Source organism: Bos indicus x Bos taurus, chromosome 17 (genome assembly GCF_003369695.1).
Source record: "Bos indicus x Bos taurus breed Angus x Brahman F1 hybrid chromosome 17, Bos_hybrid_MaternalHap_v2.0, whole genome shotgun sequence".
Lineage (NCBI taxonomy): Eukaryota > Metazoa > Chordata > Mammalia > Artiodactyla > Bovidae > Bos > Bos indicus x Bos taurus.
This window is the reverse complement of record NC_040092.1, coordinates 18,392,667-18,405,743: the sequence shown is the minus strand read 5'-3', so window position 1 is coordinate 18,405,743 and position 13,077 is coordinate 18,392,667. Positions and strand designations below refer to the sequence as shown.

The following is a 13,077-nucleotide window of genomic DNA, read 5'->3' as shown; positions in this document are numbered from 1 at the left end:
ATAGCCACAAAGTATGGAGTCACTGCTAGACTGAGACGCTTAGAAATGAGGACTTGATAGAGACCAACAAACTCAATGTCAAGGACAGTGTCTTGTTACTACTCAAATTAAATGGAGTACACAGATTAGTATAAATACTATATTTATTAAATATTTTTACAGTTTATTTAAATGTATTTACACAACTATTCCTGCATAAGTTATACTTCAGACATCCAATTCAGGTCATTGCCTCTTGGGTAATAAGACAAATAATGATAGTCTCAACAGAAAAAAGCAGCTTATTAGCATACACAAATTCAAACTTGCTTCATTGTTTAGCCATCTTTGCCATAAACTACCTGCTTACAGTTAAAATTTTGACATGGACAACTGCTGATTTTTAACTAAGAAGACCAATTTTGCAAATAATTTTTTTTTTAACAAGTGGAATCCAAATGTTTTCTGTTCCAAATGTTGTTTTATAAGCAGATTTTGGGTTTTTTGCTATTGCAAAATTTGTTAAATGCACAAATGTGATAGTTTCCAGGAAAATTGGATGCTGTAGCTTCTACCAAAGATAGCTGGTATAAGGTGACAAGGAACCATGAACTTAATCAAAAGTACAAACATTTACAGTTCTAGCCAATCTTGTTTACAATCTCCAAAATGCTCAAAACTGACTCAGTGAATTCCCACAATTCCTGCCTTGTTACTTGATGTGGTACGTTGGTGGTACTGAAGGTGGTACTGAAGGCCACTGTTCTACCCAGAACAAATGCAACTGATGGGGTAAGATACCTGCCCACCATGCAAAGCTTGAAGTCTATTTTCTAAATCTAGTCACAGCCCAACCCTCAGACATGCACAACTGGAATGGATTCTTTTGTGATTTAGTACCCATCAACCATGTCAAGCCAGTACAGTAATTCAGGACAAAGAACTTGTTCTCCCAACCTCATTTCTTCTTTCAGTTTTAAGAGTCTATGGACTCTACTGCATATCCATTTGGTAATTTTTTTTTTTTTTTTTGTGCGCAGGCAGCCTAAGTTCACAGGAAGAAATAAGGTTCTGATATGTTTAGAGTGCACACTTTAAAACAGAACAAAATAAAAATTTCAAGCATGTGATAAAAATATTGACTTTTATAATACAGTATTGCTTTATAAATATAGATGGAAAAGCTATAAACTTTACTGGTCTTTGGTGCATCCAGAGAGGGATAAATAATTTGCCATTTGTAAATTAGAAATCCAAATTCTCTTTTGTTATAAAAGTCCACTACACGAGGCAAATGTGTGTGTTTATACTGCTTGATTTAAAGTACAATTAACACATCAAGTTTAGAATTAGACCCACCAAGTGGTACATGTCAGGCACACCCCACAGACTTGGGTCCTGTGGCCTGGAAAATTCCAGTATGGGTACCTACACAGCCTCTGACCATTGAGAGTAGGAGAGTTGTTAAACAGCACTCCAATAGACCCCCAAAGTCATAAAATTAAGTGCATAACACAAAAAGGGCAGGGGGGAAAAACAGAAAATATTTTGCGTCCCTAATCTACAGGCCAGGTCCAAAGTCAATTCCCCTGTGAAACTCAATTCTTGTCCCACTGTTTTCAACATCACTGAAACACGTCGTCAATTTCTAACGATCATTTCTCAAAAAATACTAAGTTGATTAAATGAGTTGTGTAAAATACCATCAATCTACCTTTATGAAGACAGTGTTTGATGAGTTTAGATGAGTGCAGAGAAAAGCCAGTGACTTGACCAGCACTGCTCTTACCAGGAATTAAATGTATGCAATGGAAAATTAATACAAAATATACCTGGATCATAAGGCTCCATGCCTCTGACCAGAAATAATTAAAAACCCAACAAAAGAAGTTGTCAACTTCTGAACAACAACTGAAGTTGTCAGTCCAAGTGTAAATGTATTCCTTCCAACAAAACCTTTCTGGATGCAACTTTCCTCACTTTTTAAATACAGAAAGACTGCAAATAGTTTGTGCAAAATAAATACCCTGCCACTTGCCACTCACTCGTCTGTGTATTATCACAGCACGATGGGTTCTCATTATTTGAACAGTCTCTCTCCACTCCCTACCCCACCCCCCCGATCTCCTTTACCAAATTGTGTTTTGTCAAGTTAGGGTAGTTAAGGCATTCTGACAAGTAATTAAAGGTGATTCAAAATAGGTATCTAAACATTATGCCAATTTAGGAATAGTAGATAAATTACTGAACGGCTTACAAATGAATAACTCATTCTTATTATAAATGAAATGCCTGTTACAAGCATGATGCATTGAAATATAGTAATGACATGTACATGGTACATGTTAAACAATTTTAAATAAAACAAGCTTGACAGTTACTCAAATATACAGTACAAATTCACAAAACAAAATCTTTTTAAAACAAGTTGAGGTAACCTCAAACATAAGTTTTAATGCAATAAACCAGGGAGTAAGTATCTCCTTTAGAGAAAGACACTTTCTATGTTCTCCTCAAGTAGATTCTCATCAGGTTTAATTGCATTCTTATCTATACACCAATGTTACCTGACTTATATATAAAACATGGCTTTAATTTAAGGATTTCTAAGTATATATATTTTTCTACCACCAAGTTAATGAAGGAAAAAACTGACCCCAAAATATATATCTTTACAGCAGTCGACTTGTACACAAACCTTAAAAATAACTTTGAGCTTGCAGATAATGGAAAAACTGAACATGGGGTAATTTTATAGGAAAACTATACACTGCAAGATGGCTATTTGGAAACTGTAAACATTAAGCTTGATTTGGAAACCCCTAAATTTCTGTGGAGGGCAAATGCAAATGTCAGGTCATCACTAGACATCTTCCTCGTGGACTCTTGTGCCACTCCCATGGTGCTTTCACATGGACTCCCTGGATTTGGTACATGCTCTACAGAAAGCAAGGCTACTAACAAGAGGTCTAAGACACGAGGGGTAGCATGACCTGATAGGCCAACAAAATTCAAAGTTAGAGCTGTCCATTCTCAACCCTTCAGGCCTGTGGGCCTAGAGCTCTCACATGGGGGAATCATACCAGACAGCTGGGAGGAATTTCAGCTGCAACATTAAATACCTAGGCCTTGAGGAATTTTATAACCTTGAATAATATTCCATTAAAAAATTCTGGTAAGGAGTCTCCCCAACCCCTCCTGCAGATAAGCCACCAGCCTGTGATATGCACTAAAATGCTGAAACTTTCATCACAGGAGCACAATTAAGCATCTTTTAAAAACCATGAAACATTTGCATCCATAGAACTAAACTGAATTTCTTTCCAACCTGCAAAAAAAAAAAAAAAGCTCCCAGGATCAAGATTTTATAATCCAGAGCAATGTTTTAGAGCAAAATTATAAGCCCCTGAAAAATAGGAGTTTATAATGAAAACATAAAGCCACACTCGATCATAACACAGACTGTATAGTACACGTGTAACGCATCGTTTGATGAGTATGTTTCTAGTAGATGTATCATAACATACAATTTGTGTCAGACTTTTAAAATCCCTTTTACACACTGTAATTTTGAATTCACTTTACCAATATTACTCATTTTCAATACTTCAACCGTTTTCAAAAAGTAATAGTCATTTTGGCTTTGAAAACATCCATCCCATCATGGAAAGGACAATGTGAAGGCCAATCTTCAGATCTTGATTTTCTTCAAATGTTGCTGGCAGATATGAGCAGTAGAATGACAGTAGTGGTTCTCAACAAGGATCTCAAAGAGACAGGCAAAAAAGGTTTACATCACTGGCCATTGAGATCAGTGGCAAAGAGACGTGGTCCTGCCAGCAGGATCAGCACACACGGCAGGGCAGAATCTGGGATGATGAAGGGGAGGCGGGAGCCGACACCTAGGCGAGTCAGTCTGTATACTCAGCCACTATTGAGAGAAGGACGGTGATGTCATCTGGCTTTCCACCTACAATGAAAATGAAAATGTATTCATACATTCTAAAAGGAAAAATCAAGAAAAAATATAAGCCTAAATAAGTAAGTACTAGGAAAAAAATAGGTTTGTCAATATACTCTAGTAGAAAAAAAGGGGGAAAAATCGATAAAATAGTTAAAACACACCAAGAAATTACATCTAATTTAATTGAACCTTTAAAAAAAAATCCTCTCTGCTCCTTTACAATAGGAGCTTTGTTAAAATGGCCACCACCACATGCTCTGTATAGCAATCACAATAAAGACAAAATGTTACTAAGATTGATTCTGCCTGACAGGAAAGTTCTATGTTCCACCCCCTGTAATCCTAATTTGGACAAACAGATCCAATGTTTTGAAACTAGTTGATAGTCTTGTAGTCTAATCTGGCAAACAGCTATGGCATGTGCTTTTTTCCTATTTAATATTTCCCAGACAGCTAAGAAATGCTTTACGTGTCCTAATATTATACCTGCAAGAAACTGACCAACTCTACAAGTGCTAATATGATTGCACCAACATGTTATCCAAGCTCAAAGCTGAGCTATTGGCCCGCTCCCAAAGTTACACATTGCTCAGTAGGTAGGAAGACTCTAGGCAAGGAGAGTCTTCCCTTTTCAAAACATCCTATAGAGGCAGGTGGGATGAATTGGGAGACTAGGACTGACATATACACACTGCTATGCATAAAACAGATAACTAATGAGAACCTACTGCACAGCACAGGGGAACTCTACTCAGCGCTCTGTGGTGACCTAAATAGGAAGGAAATCCAAAAAAGGGGACATATGGCTGATTCACTTTCCTGTACGACAGAAACTAACACAACACTGTAAAGCAATTAATTACAATTAATAAAAATTAATAAAAAACAAAAAACTCGCTATAGCAATTTGGTAGGCAAATACTGTGAATGAGTCCCACAAAGCCAGAGGAAGGGAGAAGTGAAATGTCAGACTTGTGAAGGGCAGAATGTTTAAACCATTAGCAATGTCCAGGCCCTCCAGGCAGAACTCGGAGGTTTTCTGGGCTCGGGTCCAAGCAGAGCATTGGCGGCGATAAAGGGCTTCAGGTTCCACCTGCCCCTGCAGCCAATGAAGTGCAGTTCTGAAGGGCACCTCTGTAGGGAACACATGCACTTGCTGTCCTCCAGTGATCGGGCCTGCTGACCTTGTTCAGAGTCACCGGCTCACAGCTGGGGGAGGACCCCTGAGCAGTCTCACCCCAGTGCAGCAGCCGGCCTCACACACAGCCCAGAATGCTCCCATCCCCTAAGTCCCCAATTAGTCCTTACGAAGGTCCCAAAGAATGCTTACCTCTCACATTCAATCCGTTGTCACATGCAAACTGTGCAAAAGGTGACATATAATTTGGGTCATAGGCCAGCTCATGAGCTTGCTCAGCAATGCTTCTTGCTGTCTGTTGTATACTCTCATAATTTGAATTCTAATACAAAAATATGAGGGAGATATTTTTACCAAAATGCCTCACATGATTTCTACACGTAAGTAAACATCACTTGCAAACATCACTTTTTAAGACAGTAATATTTATCTAATCATAGTTTCCATCATTTAAGTTTTATTCCAGTTAGAGAAGACAGTGGAACATAATACCTCGACTAAAATGAACAAGATCACCAGTGCTGCCTGCATAGGACATCAATGAGAAAGTTCTTTGTGAGGATGGCCTTGGGTCCTGAAGTTTGGATTTTCGTATCTCCCCCGCCCCCCTTGAAATTCTTAAGGCATTCTTGCTAAAATGGGATGGGATTGAAGGGGCGGATTTTGATAGCATTTTAGGATGACCTCGAAATTCTCCCTGCTTGGGAACGCACGCCTGGCCAAGCTTAGTGTGCTTGCTCTCCAAGTAAATGCTGCCAGATGCCCCACTGAAAAGCCCTCTCTATTCTCTATTTCTTCTCCATGCTTTATTTTTCTTTTTATTTAGCAACAACACTATTTCTATTCTTTCTTTCTCTGTATTCTCTGTCTTCCTCCACTAGAATGTAAGCCCCGTAAGGTCAGGGAATGTGTGATTTCTGCCTCTCCTTCTGTTACATACGTGGCACAGTGCCAGCAAGTGTCAGCACCTGGCCTTTCCTAAGCTCCACAGACAAAGCATGGTGTTAAGGATTTCTAGTGCATGGTCTTGGTTCATCCTCACCACGGCCCTACAAAACAGGGTCTTTGAACCATCCCACCCCTATTTTACAGGTGAGAAAAACACTGCTAAGAAAGTTTAGAAAACTCAAGGTCATACTGGTTAGTAGTAAAAACATGAGAAAAGATCAATCCCCCCAAGTCAGTACTTCACAAAGCCAGCAGAACATGCAGACTGGCTTTCACTTCCTTCCACTCACTGTATGGGCCAAGTCTGACCTGTTTCGTTACTGGTGACAGCTCAGATCACATCAAGGCCCTAGCTGCCTGCTACCCTTGGCTGGCTCTGGTATGATGATTTCCTATCTTTCCCAGCCTCAACACCTGCTGGGTTTGTTACGAGACTGAAAAATGAAAAAGATAACCAGCAACCAACACCATTAAATACCATTAAAATACAATTAAAAACACAAACAAGAAATCTCTCATTGGAGTTTTTCCTACCTTTATCACCCTACTAAAGAGAGGCTTGGATGAGAAGCCTCTTTTTTCCTCAGGTTTTCCAACTGTGAATATTTCTGTCTACAATTGTTTAGAACAAGATCAGAACCATTTTCATTTTCCTAAATTCACAAAGTAGTCCTTTCCAAAACTACAAAAAGAGCTTATGCAACTGAATTAATAAAAAAACCTCGGCTGCCCAGGGACGGTCACTGTTTCTAAAGGCCCACCTTTGAGTTAATTACCTTTAACTTTTTTAGCTCCTGAAGGATCATATAGTCAGGCATGTTGTCAAAGAGTCCATCTGTCGCTGTCAGGATAATGTCCCCTAACTGGACATCAAAAGATGTGCTATCAGCAGCGTCTGGGCTGTAACAAGGACAGGGTGGGGGCAAAGTTAGCAGAGCCCTTTAGAGATACTGTTAAAAGTTTCCAATGGGGACGATGCTAGAATATAACAAGGCTTTAAGGAAAACTAATTTATAGTAGCAGTCAATAATAAAAACCACTATTCTGAAATCCCTAACCTTGAAAAAAATTAACTGAAAACTCTGATATAAATCTTTCAAAAGCTTAACAAAAACTATCAAGTAAAACTGAGTTTGATGATTAGTCACATGTGCTTTAAAAGGCAGAAGGGTTCTTTTCTGAGTCAGACACTAAAATGCCTCTAGAATCCTAGTGGAAATGAGTCTTTGTTTCCTGATTCTTTAGTGCCAAATTCCATCCTCCCTTACTCACTTTCCACTCATCAGTTTCCCTGCAGGCTTAAATTTGGAGGCTGTGTTCTAGTGGAATAAATGAGCACTGTGGAGGAGCCCATGCAAGTCCTATAAGAATTAATTCATGTGAAATATCTACAATGGTATTTCTTTCTATAATACTAGTAATTACTGGTGTATTATTTGTAACACCAAATCAATATTAATAAATCACCCTTACTCTGGCAGAGTAAAGACTGTCTCTCTCAGGGCTTACAAAGTTCCCATCAAGCACAGGTTACTTATGTATAAGGGTTCCTGGCACACAATACATCTTCAAGAAATAGTTAATGAATGAAGAATCACAGTAACTAACCCTCCAATTTGGGTAAAGACTCAATATTGTTAATGAAAAGAACAAGGTAGTGTGTGTGTGAGAAAGAAAGATCTATATATACAGGCGCTTCTCTATGGAGAGAATAAATCCGGTAGGATTCAAAGAAACGTAACGGGCTGCCTCTGAGGACAGGTGGTAGATTTTTCATTACATCTGTGTAAAACTTTTTTAAAAAGATAGAGGGGAGACTTACATGAAGAAAACAGAAGCCCAGGTGGGGAGAAAAAGAGAAGATAATATATTCAAAGAGTTCATGGCCCCCTTGGAGACTGGTTCTCAGCCATTTTGAAAGGCCAGCTCTGCCACTTCCAGGCCTCCAAGGTGAGGGAAAGGTGAGGTATCTGATAATCTGCCTTAATGTGTAATTAGGGAACAAGAGCCAGGAAAAAATTCATACACTGACCCAGAAGGCAGGGGCCAGAACCAAAGCACCTTAAGCCTCACCAAAAAAAAAAAACTAAATTGTTTAAGTGATGTATTATAAAATTTGTAAAGGGAAAACATAAAAACAAACAGCCTACCCATGGCTGCTGGGGATTTACACTAAGAAAATTTCTAGTTTGTCTTCTGTTGACTGAGAAAAGCAGCACCACACCTGAAAGTTCTGTAATGGGCTTCTGACAAGGAACAAACTAGCTTTCACTTATACATTTATACAATAACATAGCTGCTTTAACAACAATAGCTGTTGTCAAAACAGCTATTAAAGGAAATTTGTAAGTTAAGGTTAAAATAATATTTTATAGATAAGAGAGACTGATAACAAAGGATAACAAGCAGCCAAGAGAAAAAAAAAAAGACACTAAAACAGACTGTAAATTGGTAGAAACCAGGTTGATTTCTTCCATGGAATAGAGAGAAACAATACAAGACATTTCACATTTGCTCAGTCTTTGGAAGTGAATCAGACTCTAGAAGTTTAGATTAATGACCAGGTTGGCACTGAAGCTCTATTTTATGCTGAGGTTTTTCTTTCCCCAGGAGTGTCTTTTGCTATGCTGCCTGTGAGAGACTCGCTGCCATTGGACAGTTCGTCCTCTTCTCCCAACACTCCCACCCATGAGCTTGGTGTTCCGCCAGCTGCAGTTTTGCCCATTTTGATTGAACATACTGTGCTGCTGGAAACTTTTGACTGCACTGAAACACGAGCTGCAATCACATGCTAGCAAACTGTCTCTGGGCTCCAGGGGAAGCAACCTCCACCTCACTGGCAGGACAGGCCAAGTGCTGCCCTGACCAAACTGTCCCAAAGATAGTGTGTGAGGTACCGCAGGGCCGCTCTAGCACTGGGAAGCCAAAACAACAAGGATCAAATAAAGGAAAATTGAAAACACTGTTTCTCCAAAAACTGTTAGCTTAACTTGACATTTACCAAGGTCTTGGGGTTCTGAGTTTGCCTCACTCCAATGTGACTAATATCGACGTGCTACTACAGCCAACTGAAGAAGGGCCTATAATCAAATTTTCTTCCTATTATGGTAATCTGCCTTACTCTGAAAGTAAAAAAAAAAATGCTTCCCTCTCTGTAGGAGTCAGCAATAGACTTTCGATGGGTAATATGGAGCACTTATATAATATGCTCATTCTAGTTAAAGATGGCAGTAATCATCATTTTACCTTCGTCTGGACCTAAGGTTTGGCCTAATAAGAACTATTAAGTAGAGACAATCTGCGTTTGCTAGGATGCTTCTACTTTTACAACAGGTTCATTACCCAGTTTACCACATTTATGAATTGCCAACAATGTTTGTGTCAAACCCTATAAGGTTGTTAAAGGCAGTGAAATCTGAGACTGTCTTAGTATTACTCTGTACTCTGATCTGAGAAAAGGTAAACTATAAAAGTTGATTGAAAAAAGTACTGATTGTCCTGGAAAGGTCTTGACAGTTTAAAATGAACTGAGAAGGTGTTGGAAGAAAAAAAAAGCACACATCTAAGAGAACCATCAGAGAACATTCCCAAGACCACCTTTAAGTCCATTTCCTGCAAGTTAACTTTGCCTGACAAGTTCTGCAAGGACTGAAAGTTCCATTTGATGCACATTATAGGCAGCTCTGAGAATCAGGAAGTTATTCTGATAAATAAAGCAGATGTCCATTTGAATTCTTCCCTAATAACATATGCAAAACCTTGTATATGGCACGGCACACATGAACAATGACTCATTTATCCAGCACTACTTAAAAAATACAACTGTATGTATCATGTGGTCTTGGTATGAAAAACTGATATTCTATAAGCTTGAAATAGTATTTTCACGGTCAGGTCAAATTACTAGGTGTTTATCAGAATTCAACTTGGCTGGAAATCAAGTTCAAGCAGAATATCTTTCGATGTCAGACTAAAAGGTCTTCAATGTGTCTTCTCTTCTCACGTGAGAATGGAAAATGCCCATCTCTAACAGCCTAGTTAAGGGGAATGGAAGGGAACCTGTTGGTGAGAGAGGGGAGATTACCTGTCACTCAAGACAACTCCCTCGGCTTCGGGGGGCGCGATTGAGAGCTGGAATGGAGTGTTGAAGTAATGCTGCTGCTCATCTGATCGGTGCACAACTTCCCCACCCCTGACAACCAGAAAGCCTGAATCACCCAGGTTTGCTGTGTGTAAGCGGTGGCTAGTTCTGTCCAGCACCACGATGCACGCAGTACTGCTACCTAGAAACAAAAACAATGTCCATTTATTTTCTCTTCCCAGACTGTCTCTGCATACACATTTTTATCATATCATCCTGAGGAGCAACATACCGTAACGTGAACCTCCTTTGCCTAAATAGGTCCTTTCTTAGTTACAGCTCCATACCCATGTCAGTAGTAACCTGATCATGATCAACACAATGGGGAGAGAAAAAGGGATTTATACTACACATACAAAGTGGGCCACTGATGAAGAAATAATAAAAATGGCTGGTATTTAACCACATTATTTCATTTCAATAGTGCTATAATCTATGCCAAATTTTCAAAAGGATGTTATTGAGATATTAAGTTTTAATACTTAAATGCCAAAATGAGAATGTCACGTTTCCATGACACTTTTCATTAGTCACTGGCAGAAAGCCTTCCCTGTGAAATTCACTAACATTTAAGACAGGGCACATAACTTCAATTTTTAACGGGATTTCCATCTGGTGAGGTCATGAAAAAATTTTATTGCAGACTCACTATGGAGTAACAAGACCAAGTTTCATGGGTGGGGAATCAACCTGTTCACTTTACAGAGACTACTAACATTTAAAGGGAACATTCCAAGCAGAAGCTTCTGTGTGCCTTTGTAGCACACAGCTCACAGGACCTTTCTCAGCCTGAAGTTGGTAATACAGTTAGTGAGATTGCTTTCAAATACTAAAATTTCAACCTATACCTACAGAAAATGGCAAAATTGAAAAAATAAGCAGTTCAACAACCATGTAAATGGTCTGTAAATAAATATATTTTTTTAATGATCACTGCACTAGTATAGGGAACGTGGTCACTCTCATTCCATGGTGATAAGAGTAAAACTTAAATAAATCTTTCTAAAGGACAATACTGCCCTGAAAAATGTACATATCCTTTGACCTAGCAATTCCATTTGTGAGGATTTATTATAAGAAAATAGAAATGCAAACAAGACTCAAGTACAAAACACTGTATAAGATCACAAAGAACTGGAAACAACCTCAACATCTAAAATTAAGGGGTTGGTTATATAAATTACAGCTCATCCATACAATGGAAGGCTATGCACTATCACATAATACTTAGGAATACAGACTCTAGAGACAGCCTGCCTGCATCTTAACACTAGCTCTGCCACTTACTAGCTGTGCGACCTGGGACAAATTATGTAACCTGTCTGTGCCTTAGTTTCCCCATCTATAAAAACAGGGATAACAGTAACTACCTCAGAGAGCTGTTTGTAAGATAAAATTAGTTAAATCATGTCAAAGACTTACAATAAATAATGTGTTCGCTGGCTATTTGACAGCAACTAAAACTGTGTGAGAGAAATATATTTGAAAACAAAAGATAAGTGAAACAAGTAGATTATAAGCTCGTATTAAAGTTACCTTTAAAAAGTGATACCAAAAAAAAAAAAAGTGATACCAAATATAACGAACTGTACATCAGAAACATCGATATTGTAATCTTTTTTAAAAAGCACAATATGTAGGCAAAAGCTAACCTGCTAAAATGACAGTTAAAGGGCAAAAAGAAGAAAATAAACAGGCTGTGGAACCAGCTGTGTTAAATCCCAGTGCTCTATCACCTTCTAGCCATGTGATATGGCCGTGGGCAAACCACTTATTCTCTCTAGGCCTCAGTTTCTTCCTAACAAAATGGGGAATAAAAGCACCTACAAATCTACGTCATTGGGGCTACTGTGAGCACACAGTAAATTCAATTCCTGTTACTATTATGCTATGCCCAAAGAAAAAAGGTCAGGAGGCATAATCACTAAAAAATTAATAGTTTTCTTAATAGATTATAAGTAATTTAAATTTTTGTTACTGTTTCCTTAATGAAAATGTGTAACTTAATTAAAAAACACTTAAATATAAGCATTTGTGTCACTGTAATGTTCAGAAATTGTTTCCTTGTTATCTACAGTATATGCACGGGTACAAATCTGACAGGTTAATACTAAATTATCTAGTCCCTACCCATTAAATGTCAAAGAAAAGAAAAACAGTATTTTTTGTATTGTATTGTATTTTGTATTGTAACTAACTGGTCATGCTGTCTGAGAACCTATTCTATAGCTTACATTAGAGCTAAAGTCACCAATTACCCTTCCTTCCTAACCCAATGCACAAAAAATCTAATCATTTACATCATTAACAGAACCACCACACAAAAGATCTTTTGAAAGCTGATGGGATTAATTCAACTGAGAACAAAAAAATGACAGATGAGAAGCACAGTCCTGAAGATGCTGCTGCAGGAAGGACTCATGTTGACTCATTATTACTCACTGACAAACCTAGGCTATCACTTTGCTACCCCTGTGGCAGTCACCCGCTGTGTTAGAATCAAAATGGTCCTCCTGAGTGATAGACAGAGCTTTAACATGCAAAGCAGTGCCAAACAGGGGAAGCTCACCCTTACACAATCATCTGGGCCTCTTCAAATTACTGATGAGTACAGCGGCTCAGGCCCTGACAGTCTAACATGGGGAGAAGAGTTCACCCTTAAATGTTTGATGAAGAACAAACAAGCAAAGAAGAAAGAAAAGAGTGCTAAGAACCATGTTGAATACTCAGATGAGCAATCCAGACAGGTCCCCAAGCATATCCCTCATGATAAAATGGCCCTTACTCTGTAAACTACAGTTAAGCATTTTCAGCAGCAAAGGAAAAAAGGGATAACCTTACAAGGATTAATTCCTCAAATTCTTAAGATATGTTGGTTTCATAAGACCTAAATCCATTTAAGGGTTT

The 13,077-nt window shown here is 38.5% G+C and overlaps 1 protein-coding gene across 1 annotated transcript in view; it reads right to left on the bottom strand.

Moving 5' to 3' along the window:
- Nucleotides 1-125: 125 nt before the first annotated feature.
- The window catches only part of PPTC7 (PTC7 protein phosphatase homolog), a 45,253-nt gene continuing 32,301 nt past the window's right edge, over nt 126-13,077 (bottom strand). Inside the window, exons 3-6 of the mRNA XM_027566800.1 lie at nt 10,114-10,312; nt 6,806-6,929; nt 5,274-5,403; nt 126-3,949 (exon numbers count right to left, since the gene is read on the bottom strand). Of these exons, the coding sequence (XP_027422601.1) occupies nt 3,891-3,949; nt 5,274-5,403; nt 6,806-6,929; nt 10,114-10,312 (512 nt within the window). The 3' untranslated portion in view covers nt 126-3,890. The remainder of the gene's footprint in view (nt 3,950-5,273; nt 5,404-6,805; nt 6,930-10,113; nt 10,313-13,077) is intronic.